The 17,282-nt window shown below is 36.9% G+C and overlaps 1 protein-coding gene across 4 annotated transcripts in view; it reads left to right on the forward strand.

Annotated features, from left to right (window-relative positions):
- The first annotated feature begins 657 nt into the window (after positions 1–657).
- The window catches only part of ninl (ninein-like), a 31,784-nt gene continuing 15,159 nt past the window's right edge, over positions 658–17,282 (forward strand). For 2 of the 4 annotated variants that reach the window (XM_065297276.2, XM_065297278.2), the window contains exons 1-13: positions 658–884; positions 2,137–2,348; positions 2,475–2,571; positions 4,472–4,665; positions 11,085–11,151; positions 11,229–11,419; positions 11,561–11,716; positions 14,075–14,242; positions 14,509–14,645; positions 14,820–14,960; positions 15,040–15,214; positions 15,598–15,708; positions 16,491–16,583. In XM_065297276.2, the coding sequence (XP_065153348.1) occupies positions 2,166–2,348; positions 2,475–2,571; positions 4,472–4,665; positions 11,085–11,151; positions 11,229–11,419; positions 11,561–11,716; positions 14,075–14,242; positions 14,509–14,645; positions 14,820–14,960; positions 15,040–15,214; positions 15,598–15,708; positions 16,491–16,583 (1,713 nt within the window). In that variant the 5' untranslated portion in view covers positions 658–884; positions 2,137–2,165. The remainder of the gene's footprint in view (positions 885–2,136; positions 2,349–2,474; positions 2,572–4,471; positions 4,666–11,084; positions 11,152–11,228; positions 11,420–11,560; positions 11,717–14,074; positions 14,243–14,508; positions 14,646–14,819; positions 14,961–15,039; positions 15,215–15,597; positions 15,709–16,490; positions 16,584–17,282) is intronic. The other 2 variants (XM_065297277.2, XM_065297279.2) reach the window with 1 other exon arrangement.

Below are 17,282 nucleotides of genomic sequence, written 5' to 3' on the forward strand. Positions count from 1 at the left end.
CATCTATCAAAGTTTACATACATGCTATTCTGGTATTTTATTGTGGAAATAAAACGGGGTTATATAATAGCAGTGAGCATAACCAGTTTATGCAACATCCTGTAATGGCATACGTTTGTCATAAGGCGGCGTTAGTGATATACACTCAACAGTTGCATACTGTACAATACAAAAATGCTGTCTGCCGATGGGTGGCGCTATAATAAAATTTCGGTGTGCTTGAAATCTTCAAAGTATAATGTGACGATGTAAATAATATCTACTATGTCCTCCTCTTTGTTTCAGTGCAGAAGGAAAAACTAAAAATAAGAAAACCATTAAAACATCAGAAAATTTGTCAAATGTAATAATGTTTTTCTTTGTCTGTTACAAAAAATTGTAAGCAAGAATGTCTTTTGAATTTTTTGGACAGAAATCATACGAACTGCAATATATCCTCCACGTACCTTTGTTTGTTGAACGTTTTATAAAACATAACCACGTCAACTAAAGTTTGCGTTTATATAAAAGTTCAAATTTAACTTGTACAATAAAAAATAGTCAGGACATTAAAGTGCTTAGCTGTTTTCATGGGACTCATGTTTGAGTCTCGTCCACCGCCTGACCAGCAGGGGCTGCAGACAGAGCATCTCTGACTCTGTACCTCCCCAATCTGAAGCTGCTAATACAGTCGGGGGACGAGTGCGAATCTGCCCTGCAGCCGTGTACTTTTATCCCGTACAGTTATCGTAAATGTCGTATTTATATCGCAAAATATAAAAGGGCAAAGAGATGTCTGTCTGTGGCCAATATCTCTATGAACATAATGGTTCTTAGTAGGAGAGCGCAACTGATGCTGGTCAGAAAGTGACTTTAACGGCAACGGAGGCAACGTGAGTTTTACGGTAAGATGCTTTCATGTACTGTTGTCATATTAGCGCATAAGACGTAGATTTAGTTTCATAGTTCATCCATACATCTTTCAGGGCTCAAGGTTTTTGAACCGTACTGGGAAAGTACCACGATCCAGAGTGTTTTCCCCCATTGTTTTACATTATTCTTGTCCCTCGTTCCCATGGTGAAGTGTATACCAAACCCGCGAGATGCATTGTGGGATACCTGTAGGATTTAATGTGTAAAATGCCTAAAATACTTAAAAACACTTTTGTAGGGTTAAGACTCGAATGCTGTTTACTGTTAATGTCTTTTATTGTTATTATTTGATGTTCGTATTGATTTTAATATATCACATGTGAAAAATGAAAATATTAAATAAGTATAAAATATATTAAGAACCCATTTTTTATTTGTGAAAAAGGCTCTGGTTTTTAAAAATAAGATAAATAGTGAAAAATCCAGCTAAGACCAGCATAAACTGGTAGCTGGTTTAAGCTGGTCCTCCCAGCCTGGCAAAGCTGGTCAAGCTTGTGGGTGAGCTGGTCTTCAAGCCTGACAGCTAAGTAAAGCTTAAAAAATGACCAAAACACAAACCAGTTTGCTACACCAGCTAAAACCAAGCTGGGAGACCAGCAAAAACCATCTTACCAATTTATGCTAGTTTTTGCTGGGGTTTTTCCATAATGGATTTACTCATATACTGTTTTGCTTTTTTCAGTGCATTATTTTCCCCAAATTTACATAGGTAGCGCTCTCATTGGCTAAAGTTTCTAAAAGTCTTTATTTTATTTGTACCAAAACAATGACATTTTTATCTCTTTGTAAAACTAAAGATGCCTTAAAATAACAGGAAGCATCAACATGATATAACAGAATAAACATTTAAGATTTTGAAACTAGATTTATAAGACAAAGTATAGAAATATATGTGTTTTAAAATATATTCATTGTGTTTTAGCCTAAACTTTATTTCTATTTGTAAATGTAGTCTTAAAGACTAGACATTCTGTTGGCTCTTTAAACTAAATTTGAATGCTCCCTTATTTTAAGAGGCTTTTGATAAAAGCATCTGCAAGTATGTGTGTTCACTGGCATTCGAACCCATGAGATTTTGCATTGCTAACACAATGCTTTACAACTGAATCAAACTTTATGCTCTTTGTGTGGGATGCAAATGCATGACAAACTACCCTTCCATAGGGTATTGCAAGATTGACCACAAAGCTTTTTAACACTTATTATTTTACATTTATATCCCAGAACTAGCAAGCGGTCCAGAATGTTGTGGGATGGATGAGGAGGAGCAGAGTCGCTATGTGGCCCAACTGAAGGCTGAGTTCGACAGCTGTGACACCACAGGCACAGGTTACCTTGACAAAGAGGAGCTTACCGCCTTATGCCACAAACTCAGTTTAGATGCCCATCTGCCCTTGCTCTTAGACACTCTGCTAGGTCCACAGCATTATGCCAGGGTAAGATAAGCAGGCTTGTTATCCTCTCTCATTCCTTCTTTGGTCAAAGCAGCTGTTGTAAACCTAATGCTGGATTATTATCAGATATCATCAGACATTAAAATAATCAAGTGTGTTGCGTTGCAGGTTAATTTCGAGGAGTTCAAAGAGGGCTTTGTAGCTGTGTTGTCAAGATCGTTGGATTTTAGTACTTCAGAAGAGGAGAGCAGCTATCTTGAACCAGGTATTTGAATTGCAGATTGTTAAACTTGTATTTATCATTATGATTTTTGTTTTTAAAGTTAATCTGGACCTTGTCCACTCAAGGTTTGTCATTTGAAGGACTTAAGGCTCCTGGTAAAGTTGTCTAAATTCTTATCTTCACAGCACAGTGTATTCAGGGTTTTATTTTTTTTTAAAGGGACACTTTCCAGCTCCCATAGAGTTATACATTTGATTTTTACCATTTCAGAATTTATTCAGCCGATCTCCTGGTCTGGTGGTACCACTTTTAGCATAGCTTAGCATAATCAATTAAATCTGATTAGACCATTAGCATCACGCTAAAAAATAACCAAAGAGTTACGATTTTTTTCATATTTAAAACTTGACTCTTCTGTAGTTATATTGTGTACTCTCATTCTGGCGTAATAATCAAAGACTTTGCTGTTGTAAAATGGATTCAGGTGGGTCATTGATATTACGCAGCGCCCGAAAATAGTCCCCTGCTATTGAAAGTTACCAAGGGGACTACTTTCAGGCACTGCGTAATATCATTGTAATATCAAATAAATTTTCCGTCTGTCTTAGTACACGATGTAACTACAGAAGAGTCAAGTTTTAAATAGGAAAAATATTGAAACTCTTTGGTTATTTTTTAGCACAATGCTAATGGTCTAATAAGATTCAATGGATTGTGCTAAGCTATGCTAAAAGTGATACAGCCAGACCCAGAGATCGGCTGAATGGATTACAAAACATCAGGTGTTTAACTCTATGGGAGCTGGAAAATGAGCATATTTTAAAAAAAGTTGAATGTGTCCCTTTAAGTAGTGATGTAAACATATAAAAAGCATATAACTTTATATATCTTTATGATATGAATGCCATTGTATTTATAAAAAGTGTTAAGACCAAAAAATAAGACAGCAAGTGTTTTGATATTTTCTGGTTGTCAAACTTGTCCAAAGGACTATGGTTATGAACAATGAAATTGGGACCAACTGGTATAAACAAATGTCAAAAGTGGTGTGTCAAAGTAAAGTTAGTGTTAAGGACTAGCAACATCGACATTTTAACAAGGTTTCCAAATGCCTTTCAAGGCCAGTTTATGATCAGACAGTTGTTTTTATTTCAGTAAATAAAGATAAGTTTAGGTTTGTCTTATCGTGTGTTTCGATGTTTGATCATATTTTAATGCTGGAAATGCTAAAAAAAGTACACAAATAGAAAAGGATTTACGTGCAATAAAGACAGTGTGGATATATTTGGAAAGACAAAATGGCATGTTCATTAATGCATTTACAACAATAGTTTATAAGAATATGAAGTTTGTGCCAAATGATTGCTTTGGCATTTTTTACTGAACCCAAGATCCTAAATGCAGAATCGGTTATCTTTTGTGCAAAAGCTTCTGTAAGCCATATCCAAAATACTTCTAATTTGCAGTCTGTCAGCGTGCATTTACAGTTTTTGCCAGTTATATCTGAAACCTGTGATGAGAAACAGATGTTAAGCTAATCTCTGATCTGGAGATGTTCCTGGTACACTCTTAAAGATAAAGGTATTAAAATGGAGATTTGCAGTGATTGCATAGAAGAATTATTTTTGGTTCCTGAAAGATCCTTTTAGTCAAAGGTTCTTTAAAGCACCATTTCTTTGTTACCCTTTTATGTCTGAAGAAGCTTTATCTTCTCAAATAACCTTTTAGGAACCTATAGAAACATAAACATAAGAGCACACATTTCTTATTTTATTAGATGAAAATAAGATTAGGTTAGATCTTAAAATATAGCAACAGATGTAACATAGGCTTTATATTGTAATCAATCTACTGTAATAGATTGTAATAGATTAATATGATTATTTTGACTTCTATCTCAGATGCTGTCATTATCTGTAACACATAATTTTCTGTGATTCAGCAATCCCAGAGGAAGTGAAACCTAAATATGTGAAAGGAACCAAAAGGTACGGCCGCCGGTCACGACCAGACAAGAATGACTTGGAGCTTGTGGCCGACTCAGAAGACTTGCCATCATTTGCGACAGACAAAGTAGAAACAAATGGTGTGAGAAGAGCTAAACTCAGACGCTCCACCTCATTGGAGAGCGTTGAGGTAATATTCATAATCTTATTTGCTATGCCATTTCCATTTGAAAGCAACAGAGTGTTTTGGGTTTCTGACTTAGGCTACTAAGAACCTGATTTACAGTTTAAGTTTATGGTAATCAATTATAGAAATAAAATTAAAACAAGATTAAGAGATTAATAAACGAACCTAATACATCTAATGAGATAAGGAGACACTTCAAGTGTTAATTGAATTTGAATGCAGATTCAATTGCAAATAGGCCAGTCTTTATAGGACTGTATGCAAATGAGTTTCATATCTTAACACCTAATGTTTAGACTGCATTTCCACTAAAGTGTTGTATTGTTAGTCAGTTGGCCACCTGGATTTGTAGTGAATGGGTCTGGTCTGACCTGGTTTTCACAGACAGGAAGTGCAGTATTGTGGAATGTGCATGAGCTTGGCCACGGTGCAGCCTCCACCTTCACCAGACTTTAGTGTTACTTTTGGCCCAGGATCAAACATGGTTCATTTCATTTCATTTTCTTTCGCTCACTTTCTTTCTTTTTCCAAAGAGCTGGCGCGCTTATATAAAAGAGGTCTGTTGTTTTTGCTGTGTCTGTGCTTTTCTTTTGAGGAGTCATTTTACTTTTTCATAACAGTTCAAATGCAAACCTGTGCTTGATTCTTATGTTTTGATATTTAAAGAACTATTTTGGATAAAGGATCATCTTTTATTGGCATTAGATACAAATTATGATACTTGGAGGTTGCCACAATGTCCTATCATAGGATGTTACAATTATAGTTGTTTTATAGGGGAGAAAGTATGTTTGTGTTTTAAATAACATTGTATATTAGTGGTGTTGGCAAGGACAACTGTAATTGTTTCTGTTTTTGAACAAACCTAAGCTTTGACTTTGGCTTGTAACCCATTCCACACAGTTTGTTGCTGCTCTCATGAATGATCACTCAAATCATGTTGAAGAGTCGTTATGCTATTTTTTTTTTTTTAGATAAAACAACATGGGAGATACTTAGGCCATGTTCACACAACATGACAAAGTTTTTCCTTTGTGTTTTTGATAAATGTAATGTATACTCCAACTTGCAAAAGCATTAATAAACTTAGTATCTTATGCAGCACAAACACATTCCTGTATGCAGCCATTGTTGTTTTGTTTATACTCGCGCATGCTTCTAGACGGTTTCAGCAGCAGCAACATAAACAAACGGCTTTTGTGGACCAAAGTTAACTTTCAGTAGACTGCCGCATTGAATCAATAACAACAGCATCCTTCTAGAGTAGATTATTTCTGATAACCAGCTAAATAAATGACAAGTAAATTACCTTTGTTTAGATATCATATCTAACTACATAGTATAAACACATATCTTTGGGGCAGCTGCACAACCGCAGCACGTGTGTGCATCCAATGAAACCATCAGTAGACTGAATTAACACATGCGCAAGAAATCACTGTTTTCACAGATTTGCGGTTTACATAGTTTACGTAGATGACAAGCCGTCATTTTAGAAAATGTGCACCTTCAAACCCATTATCAACAGTTTGCATTTTCAGGACCACAAAAAGCATAAAACTTTCCTGTATAATTTTGTCGTATAAATGGCGACTCATCTAGGAATCAGAGATTCGGAGGTGCGCAATTTTGACTTGGGCCAGTAAGCAACCACATAGCATGCTCCAGTGACCACCCAGAATGGCCTAGCAACCACATAGCAATGTGTTTAACTATGTGTCGCAATGTACAGCAATCCTGTCAACCACCCAAGCATTCTAGCCTAATGCAGCCCCATGGTTGAGTAAAATACGGACAAACCCAAGCACTGTGTTAAATGAACCGATGGTGGGTGATTTTTTTGGGATGATTTAAACCAGCAGTTCTGTCCATATTTTACCCAACCATAGGGTAAAAACAACCCAGCAATTTTAGAGAGTAGCTAAAAGTTTTGCATTGGCTTAAAGGTGAAATCTACTCTAACAATGCTGCTTAGGTTGATTACAGTCAGCAGTGAGTTCTTTTAAATGCATTAACAAAAAATGAAAGCACGCTGGCCCGCCACAGTACAGTTTATGTTGGCAACCACCAGCATTCTGCGTTTATCAACCAGCACGCCAGCCTCCATTAAGTCTGGTTTGTTTCAGGGCCTGTATGTTCAACATGGTGTTATTTCAGACTTTTTGAGTTGGTCTGGGTGGAGTTCACTCTCACATGGGTTTGCTTGTAAAGCATCAGCTGTGGCCAGAAAGCCTGATAATGTAAAGTAAAACAGGGGAAGGGTTTGGCTATAATTTGGCATGCCGCTTCCTCTAACTGTGCCTCTCATTTTAGAAACGCATGCTTGCATACCAGAGCTCTCTCTCTCTCTCTCTCTCTCTCTCTCTTTCTGGTATGTGATCCTATCCTCCCTCTAGTCTTCTTATTCTGATGTTTTAAAATATTTAGACCCTTTATGTAACTCAACATGGGCACTTTTAGCTGATAAGACAGATTACATGCTTTCAAAAGCCATTCTGTCAGAAGTGATTTCATGTTACTGGGTAGGATGAGTCCAACTCATCATGTCTGGATGAGTAATCTCTTTTATACAGCGACTTTGCAATGTTATTTTACGTAAGCATTATGTAAAAGGCTTTAAAAATGAATTTGTCCCTACTTCCCACTGTTCTTGTTTTAGAGTGCTTGCTATCAAGAGCATATCATGCATGATAAAATAATACAAAACTTGATGTGCACCTCCTAAAGTGCCAAGTGTTTTAGATGAGCTCAGGTTTTTTTTTGGATCTGTAAATGAAATTCTGACACTCAGCATTGGCACAAACAGAAACACAGAGTTACTGTACAGTTTTAAGACAGATATACATGATTAAATGTGCAAGGAAGACTTCTTCCATCTCTAAAATTACTTCTTAAAATACCATATTTGTTCCAGCCTCCTACTTTTCAAAACATAGTGTTATATAAAACTCACTCTTCATGATTCAGTCAGTTCCTAATGGACAAAAAAATATGGGTTGCAAACACATGTTTGCTTTTTAGACTTTTTGCTTTTTTACTGTAGATCATTTGGAGCAGACTTATCCATTATGTAAGCAGGGTGAATTGAGGTTGATCGGCAGTCATCTCAATGGCAAAAATATGTACAACCAGGAAGCATGCTGCATGAAAATGTGTGGGACAGCTTTCATGCTTAGTAAATGCTTTAGCTTTGGTGTTTTCCTGCACACCCAGTGCATGGAAATGTACTGTGTAGTTCTTGTATGTATGTATATAGGGATGTTTGGCACTTCATTTTTAGAGATGACACAAAGTATTCTCTTATTTTTTACTGCAACGCTGTAAACACTTATGTAAATCTGTTTCAAATTTAAAATAGATCAATTACGTCTTCTCCCATATTTAGAGTTTGATCCCTTTATGCTGGAGGCAGAACTTTCTGACGTGTCTTACACGTCAATAGCTAGGTTTCCATTCAAATGTGAAGTGCTGTGGGTTTAATGTTCGCTACGTCAGAATTATTTTGGCAAATGCGTTTCCATCTTCCATTATTCACATTTACTCTTTTTCGCATAAATCAAAAACCAAATTAAGGGATTTTTAATCGAAATGTGGTGTTTCCATCACTCTTTTTTGTTGCGATACTTCAAAATGTGCATAAAATCATGCTGATGGAAACATGGCTAATGATATTGTAAGTCCTTCACTGGACGGCACTAGCACACAAATTGAGTCTCCAACTGCAGGATCATGACCTGTACCTTAAAGCGATACCAGCCTATAATGAAAATTACCCCATGATTTACTCAGCCTCAAGCCATCCAAGATACATTTGGCCATATTCTCTCAGATGAACACAATTGATATTATATAAAAAAATGTCTTTGATCTTTCAAGGTTTATTACAGTAGTAAACAGGCATCAGGGAACAACTTTTGCCTTTGAAGCTTAAAAAAGTGCCTTCGCAGTGTGATTCTTCACAGACATAATCCACACGGCTCCAGGGCGTTAATAAAGGTCTTATGAGGGTAATCGATGCAATTTTGTAAGAAAAATATCCATGTTATAAACTATAATTACTAGCTTCCGGTAACATCCAATACCTGATATAGTATTCACCTGATAGTAGCGTTGCACAAGGTGTGTAAGATTTGGTGAGAAAAGACTCACAAAACTTGCTTTGTGATTTGTTTTAGCTACATATAGGAATAATTAAATATTCTCTTGTCTTATATCATAATCATCCTCCATATAAAATCCTCGTTTTAACTTGTGCCTGGTGTTTGTTGCGTTTTTCCCTGTTTTGTGCCTCCGCCCTCCACATTCATCAGTATACCACTACGTATCATACACTGCGCTGATACTCTCTTGTGAATGCAGAGGAGTAGAAGATTCCGTAGTTTCTGGAGTCTAGTTATTTTCACAGAAAAATCCCATCGATTACCCTCAGAAGTTCTCTATTAAAGTGCAACTATTTCATTGCTAAAAACAATGTTATATTGTGTATTTGATATAATATAGTGTGTGTTTAAAAAAACACATTATTTTCTTCATACCGTACATTTTTGTTGTTCCAGATGTCAGTCTCTTCCAGAAATGCACTGATTTTGTACAAAACTCATCGATTTGAAAAGTTCTTTCTCCCTGATTGGCCAGCTAATCTGTACATTGTGATTGGTCTGAATACCTCTGATGTCAGCCGGGAATGTGGCGTTCCTTACCGTGTTTGAAAGATTCGGTCACAATGCAATGCTAACAGGAGTTAACTTACAGGCTGTGACTCCAAGCGGGAGGAATTATGATAATGGCGTTCTTTGCTACATCATCAATCCAAGGAAGTAAACTGTTGCCTACAATTCGTGTGTTTGTTGTAGTCCAAGAAAAGAGATTTACGTTGAAGACGATAACTCGCGTCATTGTTTACTTTGGGATTTGTACCTTTTGCATGTCGTTAACATGACTAATACACACTTACACACTTAAGGAAATTTAAAATTGTGAATCGGACCATAGGTGCCATGTGGATTCGGCCGGGAACGATGGGTGCACTTTTTTCTGCTTCAAAGTCAGAAGTTGTTCCCTAAACCCATTTACTTTTTTTAATATAACTTCAATTTTGTTCGTCTGAAAGAAAATGGTCATATGCACCTCGGATGGCTTGACGGTGAGTAAATCATGGGGTAATTGAAATTTTTCGCTGGAGTAATTCTTTAATACAGTTTCTGAGTAAGACAAAACAGTTACATTTAGAATAGCACACCAACATCAATTTACTGTAGTCATACTATACTAATATATGTATCCTGTGACACAATCATTGAACGTATAAAGCTGGCCGTCGGCATCATGGCAGCGCGTCATTCCCAGATAACCAAAAATGGGCAAAGAGGTGGAACGGGGTGGAGCTCCCACCTAGCTTTGACAGAAGTGACAGCAGCGAGAATTCAACAGTTACTCATGTGGTGACGTCCTTACTTATGAAGAACTTTAAGGCTTAATATAATTCAAACGGATAAGATACAAAAATTCACCCGCCTCATAAATTTGCTATATAGACCAAAAACACTTTGTACCAGGCGGTAAACATTTTTTTTTTTTTGCTGTAAAGTTGGACATTTGGGAGGTATATAGGATTTTCTTTCTTTTGAAGCCTGTTAATAAATTGCAGTTTAAGTCACTTCCAGGTTGGATTCACGGGAGAGACTTAAAGGTTGGGCACAATATGCATTTGTTTTTGGATCTATGAAATACTTGGATAAAATGCCAAGTTCACACAACATAAACTGCACAGAACATTGTATCCCAAAATGCAATGTGCTTAACTTGATTTTCCCTTTTGGATAAGTAATAAGTGCCATGATTTTGTTATATGCTGAATAAGTTTTTCTTCCCTCATTATTTGATCAAACAGCTAAAATGCTTACGATTGCATAATGTGTACTGTTTCAATTAAATGCAGTATGTTGTACCATTGGTGTAAGGCATTAGTTGAAAGCTCTTAGATGTGGTACTGTTGAATAACTCTAAATCATCTCTTACATAAGCTTTTTTGCATCATTAGGGTAAGATTTAACAGAGCTCTAAGCCCTATAGCACACTTCAGAGCCTCTGTACTTATGTAAAAAAAAGAGCTTGTTTCCTCAGTCTCTTCCAGTTTTTCCTGTCCAGTATTGCAGAAGTAATGACAGTATGACTGGAATGCCTTGCGACCGTTGTATGGCTCTTTCAGCTGTCATCATGCACGTGCACTTGCACAACAACACTTTAACAACTAGTGTGAACTGAACTCTTCCTACTCCCCTTCAAAATGACATTTGTTATCCTCATTGTGTTTAAATTAGCTCAATACCATACTTAAACTGTTTCTGTAGCATGTATACTGTTCATAGCGTGTAAATGTTCTGCATTTTATACGTTTTAACTCTTAAATACAATTTTTACAGAGTCTCAAGTCTGATGAGGAAACTGGAAGCAACAAGGACTCCACACACCACTTTTTTGTGGCACAAGGTAAATTAAAGACTACCTCTACTTCATGTGGTGAAATGAAATGCATTAAACACACTTCTTTTTTATGCATCCTCAAGGCCAGTTAAAGATCTGGAGTCAAGATGTAACAGGAAGTCCGCAACGCTTCCTCGACCCTCGGCAGGAAGTGACAGACGGGCAGGTGAGGGCAGTATGGGCGGAGCTGGGGGTCGGAGTTGGCGGATCACTGAACAGAGAGGAGCTGTCACTCGTCTGTGACCACATCGGCCTCAAAAACTTGCAGTCTGGGGTACAGACATTTTTTAAGTTATATCAAGACGATCTGTCTCCCGTGTTCACTACAGTAGTTATTCAAATCACTGTTTATGCCATTTCAAAATTTTGTGAATAAATATGTATACGAATATAATATATTTTTGTCTATGTGCAGGAGTTAGATGCTCTTTTCAGGAAACTCGACAGAGATCAGGATGGTAGAGTCAGTGTCAGTGAGTTTCAGAGCGGTCTGTTCAGACAACACAATCATTCTGCACCTCTCTCTACCTCCACCCCTGCCCGGCCCAAAACTCAGCGCTCCATCTCAAAGGTCAGGATGAATCCGCAAGGTCAAGCTGACATTGCTATTGAAATTGAAAATTGCTTGATTGTTTGAAATGTTGATACTGACATGAAAGAGTATGATGGTTAGTGCTTTCTGTGCAAATGAAGCAGCAGTGTGTAAATATTTTTATTGTACTAGATAAAAGGTACAAAAGATGTCACTGGGGCTGTATCTTTTCAAAGAATGCATCTTTATACCTAACAAAATTCATCTTAGTACCTCAAAAATACATATCTGTATTTAAACCCATACAGCAAAATAATGTATTTTAAAGGTCACGTTCTTCCTGATACCATTTTTTAAACCCTAGTTAGTGTGTAATGTTGCTATAATAGCATAAATAATACCTGTAAAATGATAAAGCTCAAAGTTCACTGCCAGGCGATATATTTTCTTCAATAGAATTCCTCTTTAAAAGCCTACAACGAACGGACGGTTTGGGCTACAGCCCTCTATTTCCTGCTCTAATGACGTCAGTAAAACAGTTTGTTGACTAAACTCCGCCCACATGAATACGTCAGTCACCAGCTTTGGCTCAAATGGCTCTGCTAAGCTAAGCTGCTATCGAATCACAGCACACTAAACAAACTACACAATCAGAACTTGTTACGTGTTTCTGAAGGAGGGACTTCACATAACAAGGAAGACATCAGCCTGTTTTGAGGACAGTGAAAACAGCGCTATACAGATAAGTAAATTGTGTGGAAAAATACCGCGTTTTTTTACACGTGAAACATGAACACATGTTATATTGCCCACTATAAATACAATCAAAGCTTCAAAATCCCAGACAGAACGGGAGCTTTAAAATATACAAAAAATGGCCAAAAAATGTATGTAATGAAATATATTTTAAAATATGTTTACAAAATTTTTATTTTCATCAATAGTCATTTTTGTATATTTTGAAATATATTTTGAAATTAAATATATTTTGAAGCATTTATATTCACGTCACATTGAAAGAAAAACCATAACAGGTTTAAAAAGAGACTTATAGTAATACTTATTGTATAAAAATAAATTGTATACTTATAATTTTGATTTTTATACATACCTATACATTTTATACTTTATACAATGTATACAAACTTTATATTTTGGCCAGTAAAAAAAAAAGTTTGAAAACCACTGCTCTAAACATAATAAAAATGATTCTCAGACTTCAAATTAAGTAGATAATTTGAAAAAAAAAAATAAGTAAATACAACAATAATATTTACTATGGAAGCCCATTTCGCCACATAAAATATCATGCTCTGATAAATCAAAATTATGACTTTGAAAGTCATATACAAAATGTATAATTATGACTATTATGAGATAAAAAGTCAGAATTATAAAATTAAAAGTCGAAATTATGTCTTTTAAAGTCATAATTATGAGATAAAAAATTGAAATTAGGAGAAGTCGTCATAATTTTGACTTTTTATCTCATAATTATGACTTTAAAAGACATAATTTTGACTTTTAATTTTATAATTCTGACTTTTTATCTCATAATAGTCATAATTATTTTAATAATTTTACTTTAAAGTCATAATTTTTTCTTTTACCAGAACATGATTTTTTTTCTTATGTGGCGGAAATGGGCTTCCATAATATACAGATAAAGCTAGCAGAAATATTGCAGTTGTTGTTAACTTGGAAAAAATAAGTCTCAGAATAGCAAGTTTTTATATATTTATTGGATGAAAGTCTCCACAGCTGACAATTTTTTATACCTACTGATTTTGTAAAGGTGACAGGTTGAGGAAACTGTTTTGAGGAACAAACAAAACAATTAAAGGCAAGTTAGTGAGAGCTGCACAGACTGCAACCAATTAACTTAATGAAGAAGGAGGAGCCTCTCTTTCACTCTTCAGTTTCTAGTGTCATGTTTTCTGTGCAAAGACCAAACCTGTACCTGTACTAAACTCTGACACCATGTACTGCACGGCAGGCCTCATACCTGCATGTAGCGTATTTACCTGGGAATTTAAAGAGTCCTATGGTGATGATATTTCTGAGGTGAATTGCCATTTTAGGCACAAAGCATATCATTTTAACTTAAATTATGTAAGAAAGGATATGTGCACATATTCAAATGACACAAAATAGACCAAAGGGTGCTTTAAAAGAAGAAAACATTGTGTTCTGTTGTTGATGGTGTTGCATGAATATTTTGCAGTGACTGGAGCTTAAAACTAGGTTAAGCCAGCTTAAGTGTTGCAACACCAAAAGAATGTTTATTAGTGGTCTGTAAAAATAATTTTGTTCAGTGGGGTGTCAAGGTAGCATTGTTCCTTGTGTGGTTTTCTTTGACTTTATTTTTCCCTCATGTCATTCCCTCTGCTGTCTCAGGTCCTTGAGGAACGTGCATTGCGATCCACCTCTCCCTCAATACTGTCGGCCACTGTGGGTCAGAGGCTCTTGTCCCGGCTGGATGATGGGTCGGGATGCACAAGCCCAGAGAAGGTCATCTCGCTGTGGACCGAGGAAGGCATCCACAACAGCAGGGATGTCCTACAGGTAATAAAACTTTGGATTATTCATTGCACTCATACTTTGGGTTAGGGGATTTTAAAAATGGTCACAACCTTTCTCTCATTGTTTGTGCCGTGTACATTATTACTACTTTACATCATGTAGCTCTTTAAGGAGAGCTGTGGTGTAACTTTTAAATGACTAGGCTTTATACTTGTTTTCGAAATGTATGGTGAACAATTAATATTTTTGGTCTCCTAACTTTTAGAAACCTTAGATGTACAATGTCTTGTTTGTGAATCTGTGTGCAGACTCTGGACTTTTCTCTGGAGGAGAGACTTTGTCTGTCTGAACTCACTTTGGCTTTGGACAATGAGTTATTGGTCAGTGGAAATGGCATCCACCAGGCTGCTCTGGTCTCCTACAAGAATGAGATAAACTACTTGCAGTGGGTGTCATTTATATCACATCTCATATCTTTACTGATAAATGAAGTAAATTAAATCTTCTTCGATATTATTGAGTCGTCATGTGCGGTTTAATTCTCGAAACAATCTTTGGCTTTGATCTTAAGATGTGTTATTTCACAAAACATGTACGAATGATCTCCGCTCGACTTTAGGGTCCTGGCAGACCAGGCCTGTCAGGAGAGAGACAAAGCCAAGGCTGACCTGGAACTAGCTGACCGCCGAAACCTGCAGCTGGTTAGAGAGGTGGACGATCGCCATAGCACCATGGAGTCTCTCAACGAGTCAAAGATCAAGTAAGGTCGCTCTTCTCTCGATGATATCTCCGTTGAAGATGCTTGTCAATGCTCTACAGTGTCTCTTGATCTGACGCAGGGGTCTGGAGCAGGAGTTCAGAGATAAACTCACGGCACTGCGGAGCGAGTCCGAGTATGAGAGCGAGATGATCCTGGAGCAGGTGGAGAAAGAGAGAGAGAGACTACAGGAGGAGCTGGAGCTCATCAGGGCTCAGGATGCAAACCTGCAGGAGGAAGTTTGCACTGCTGCAAAGGTAACCGATGACATTGCCATTATACATACTGTAGGAGTATATGATGGGAGATTTTTCACACAAAATGTAACATGCATAGGCTAGTTTAGACTCTGGTAACTGTCTTGGGTGCCTTATTGTTTTGGTAGGTGCAAAACCAAATCTTATTCGCCTAGACATTCTGCTTAACAAAATGTTATCATTTTATATGAAAGAAAGCCTTTGCGGACAGTATTCATAGGTAATGGTCAATGGACATCCGTCTAATGTTTCACAATAATTCAGCTCTTAGCCACAGTACAGGACTTGTTAAAGAGGAGGTGATCTGTCATGGTTAGTGGTGTATGTTTCTTTGGGCATGTCACGATGGTGTCAGGTTAAACATCTCTAGCTGTGTGTTACAGGAGAACAGTCGCTTGGAGGAGGAGGTCAGCGTCCTGAAGGAAAAACTGACTGAAGCGGAGAACACCATCTCAAAACTACAAAAGGATCTAGACCACCTGCTGCAGGACAGGGTGAGATGTCATTGAGTATCGGTTTGGAAATTGCTAAATCATATCCATTTAAAAGGGTACTATGAAGACTTGTATGCTTTAATACTTTGCCTTCTACTACTAAAATCCATTGATAGAAAATATTTTCATCATTACTTCAAAACATCCTAACATGTAATACTTATTTTAAGATGTTGAGGCTGGCATTATATTCTGCATGTAGTGCATTCTGGGTTGATGACGTGTAATGGGAATATTACTAAAGTTTACTACAGAACATACCATGGCATTTACTATAGTTTTTAATGTGAGAATGTTGTACTCCTCTTTGCCACCTTCTTACCTTTTATTTGTATTTTTTTGTATTGTTCATCATTTATGTTACTTTCATGTTGAATGGGCTGAACAGAAGACGTTGAAGTTCTTGTATTTTAATGGCATGCAGATGTCCACATACTGCCATCTGCTGTCCGTGTGCAAGTCTCATCTTCTGTTTCACATCGTTTTACAATCTACTGATTGAAGTTTACCTTGTTTGCCTCACTATAGCATTAATAGAATGGGTTTTGACTGCAACCTGTTTGACGTCTTTTATTGTGATGTAAACAAAATGGTGGCCTTTGAGTGATTTTTTTTTTTTAAATATTAATAAAGCTATGACATTTGTTTTTAATTTCACATTCATTTGGCTAGTCCCAGTATTAATCTATTAAGCCTTACGTGTGTCTATACTTGTGGTACTTTTCAAATACTTAGATTTTTAAGAAAATTTGACTTAATTGTCTCTTGTTTATGTTAATAAGCAGTACGGTGACCTTGATCCAAATGGCCCAGGACTTCTAAATGAAGAGGAACACTTCTCTGAGATCATTAAGGAGTATGAGAAGCAATGCAGGGTATGAGAGACACTAAACAACATGCCCACCAACATGCCATAAACATTATATACAGTATACAAATAAAAGTGCTATAAGGGGTTCTTGCAGCGATACAATAGAAGAACCATTTTTGGTTACCTAAAGAACCATTTAGTTTAATTTTGCTTTTTCGCCTGGTTTCACAGATAAGGCTTAGCTAAAGCCAGGGCTAGGCCTTAAGCCCGGGATACACTGCACAAATTTTGGCTGTCCCAGATTAAAAAAATGACCATCATAAAACAATCTTGGAGATTTCTGTGTTCATGGCTCTTCATCGGTGGTCTTATCTCATACAGTGAGAAAGGTTCAAAGATGGCCATTTTCCCGGTCTTGGGTCCAAAGATAACCAGTGTCAGAAATTCAGCATGATCAGCGCACAGTGTGTTTGCTGCTAAGACCTGCAAACCAGTATTTGTTTACCACTAGCGCATGCTGACAACGTTGCGCTAACGTGTGCCACAGCCATCGAAGCCTCCGACTCAATAGGTGTCATCATCGTCTAGTCAACATGCTTGTCGTTCCCATGTTTAAACTCTCCATGTCGCACAGTGTGATAGGTCATGATCTTATAGGAGTGCAAAAATCCTGCAGTGTATCCTGGGCTTTTGTTAAATTAAGATGTTTAAGCTTTTTTTTAAACATATCTTTGAAAAAGACATTACTGATGTGTATCTTGAG

This window comes from Paramisgurnus dabryanus, chromosome 20 (genome assembly GCF_030506205.2).
Source record: "Paramisgurnus dabryanus chromosome 20, PD_genome_1.1, whole genome shotgun sequence".
Taxonomy (NCBI): domain Eukaryota; kingdom Metazoa; phylum Chordata; class Actinopteri; order Cypriniformes; family Cobitidae; genus Paramisgurnus; species Paramisgurnus dabryanus.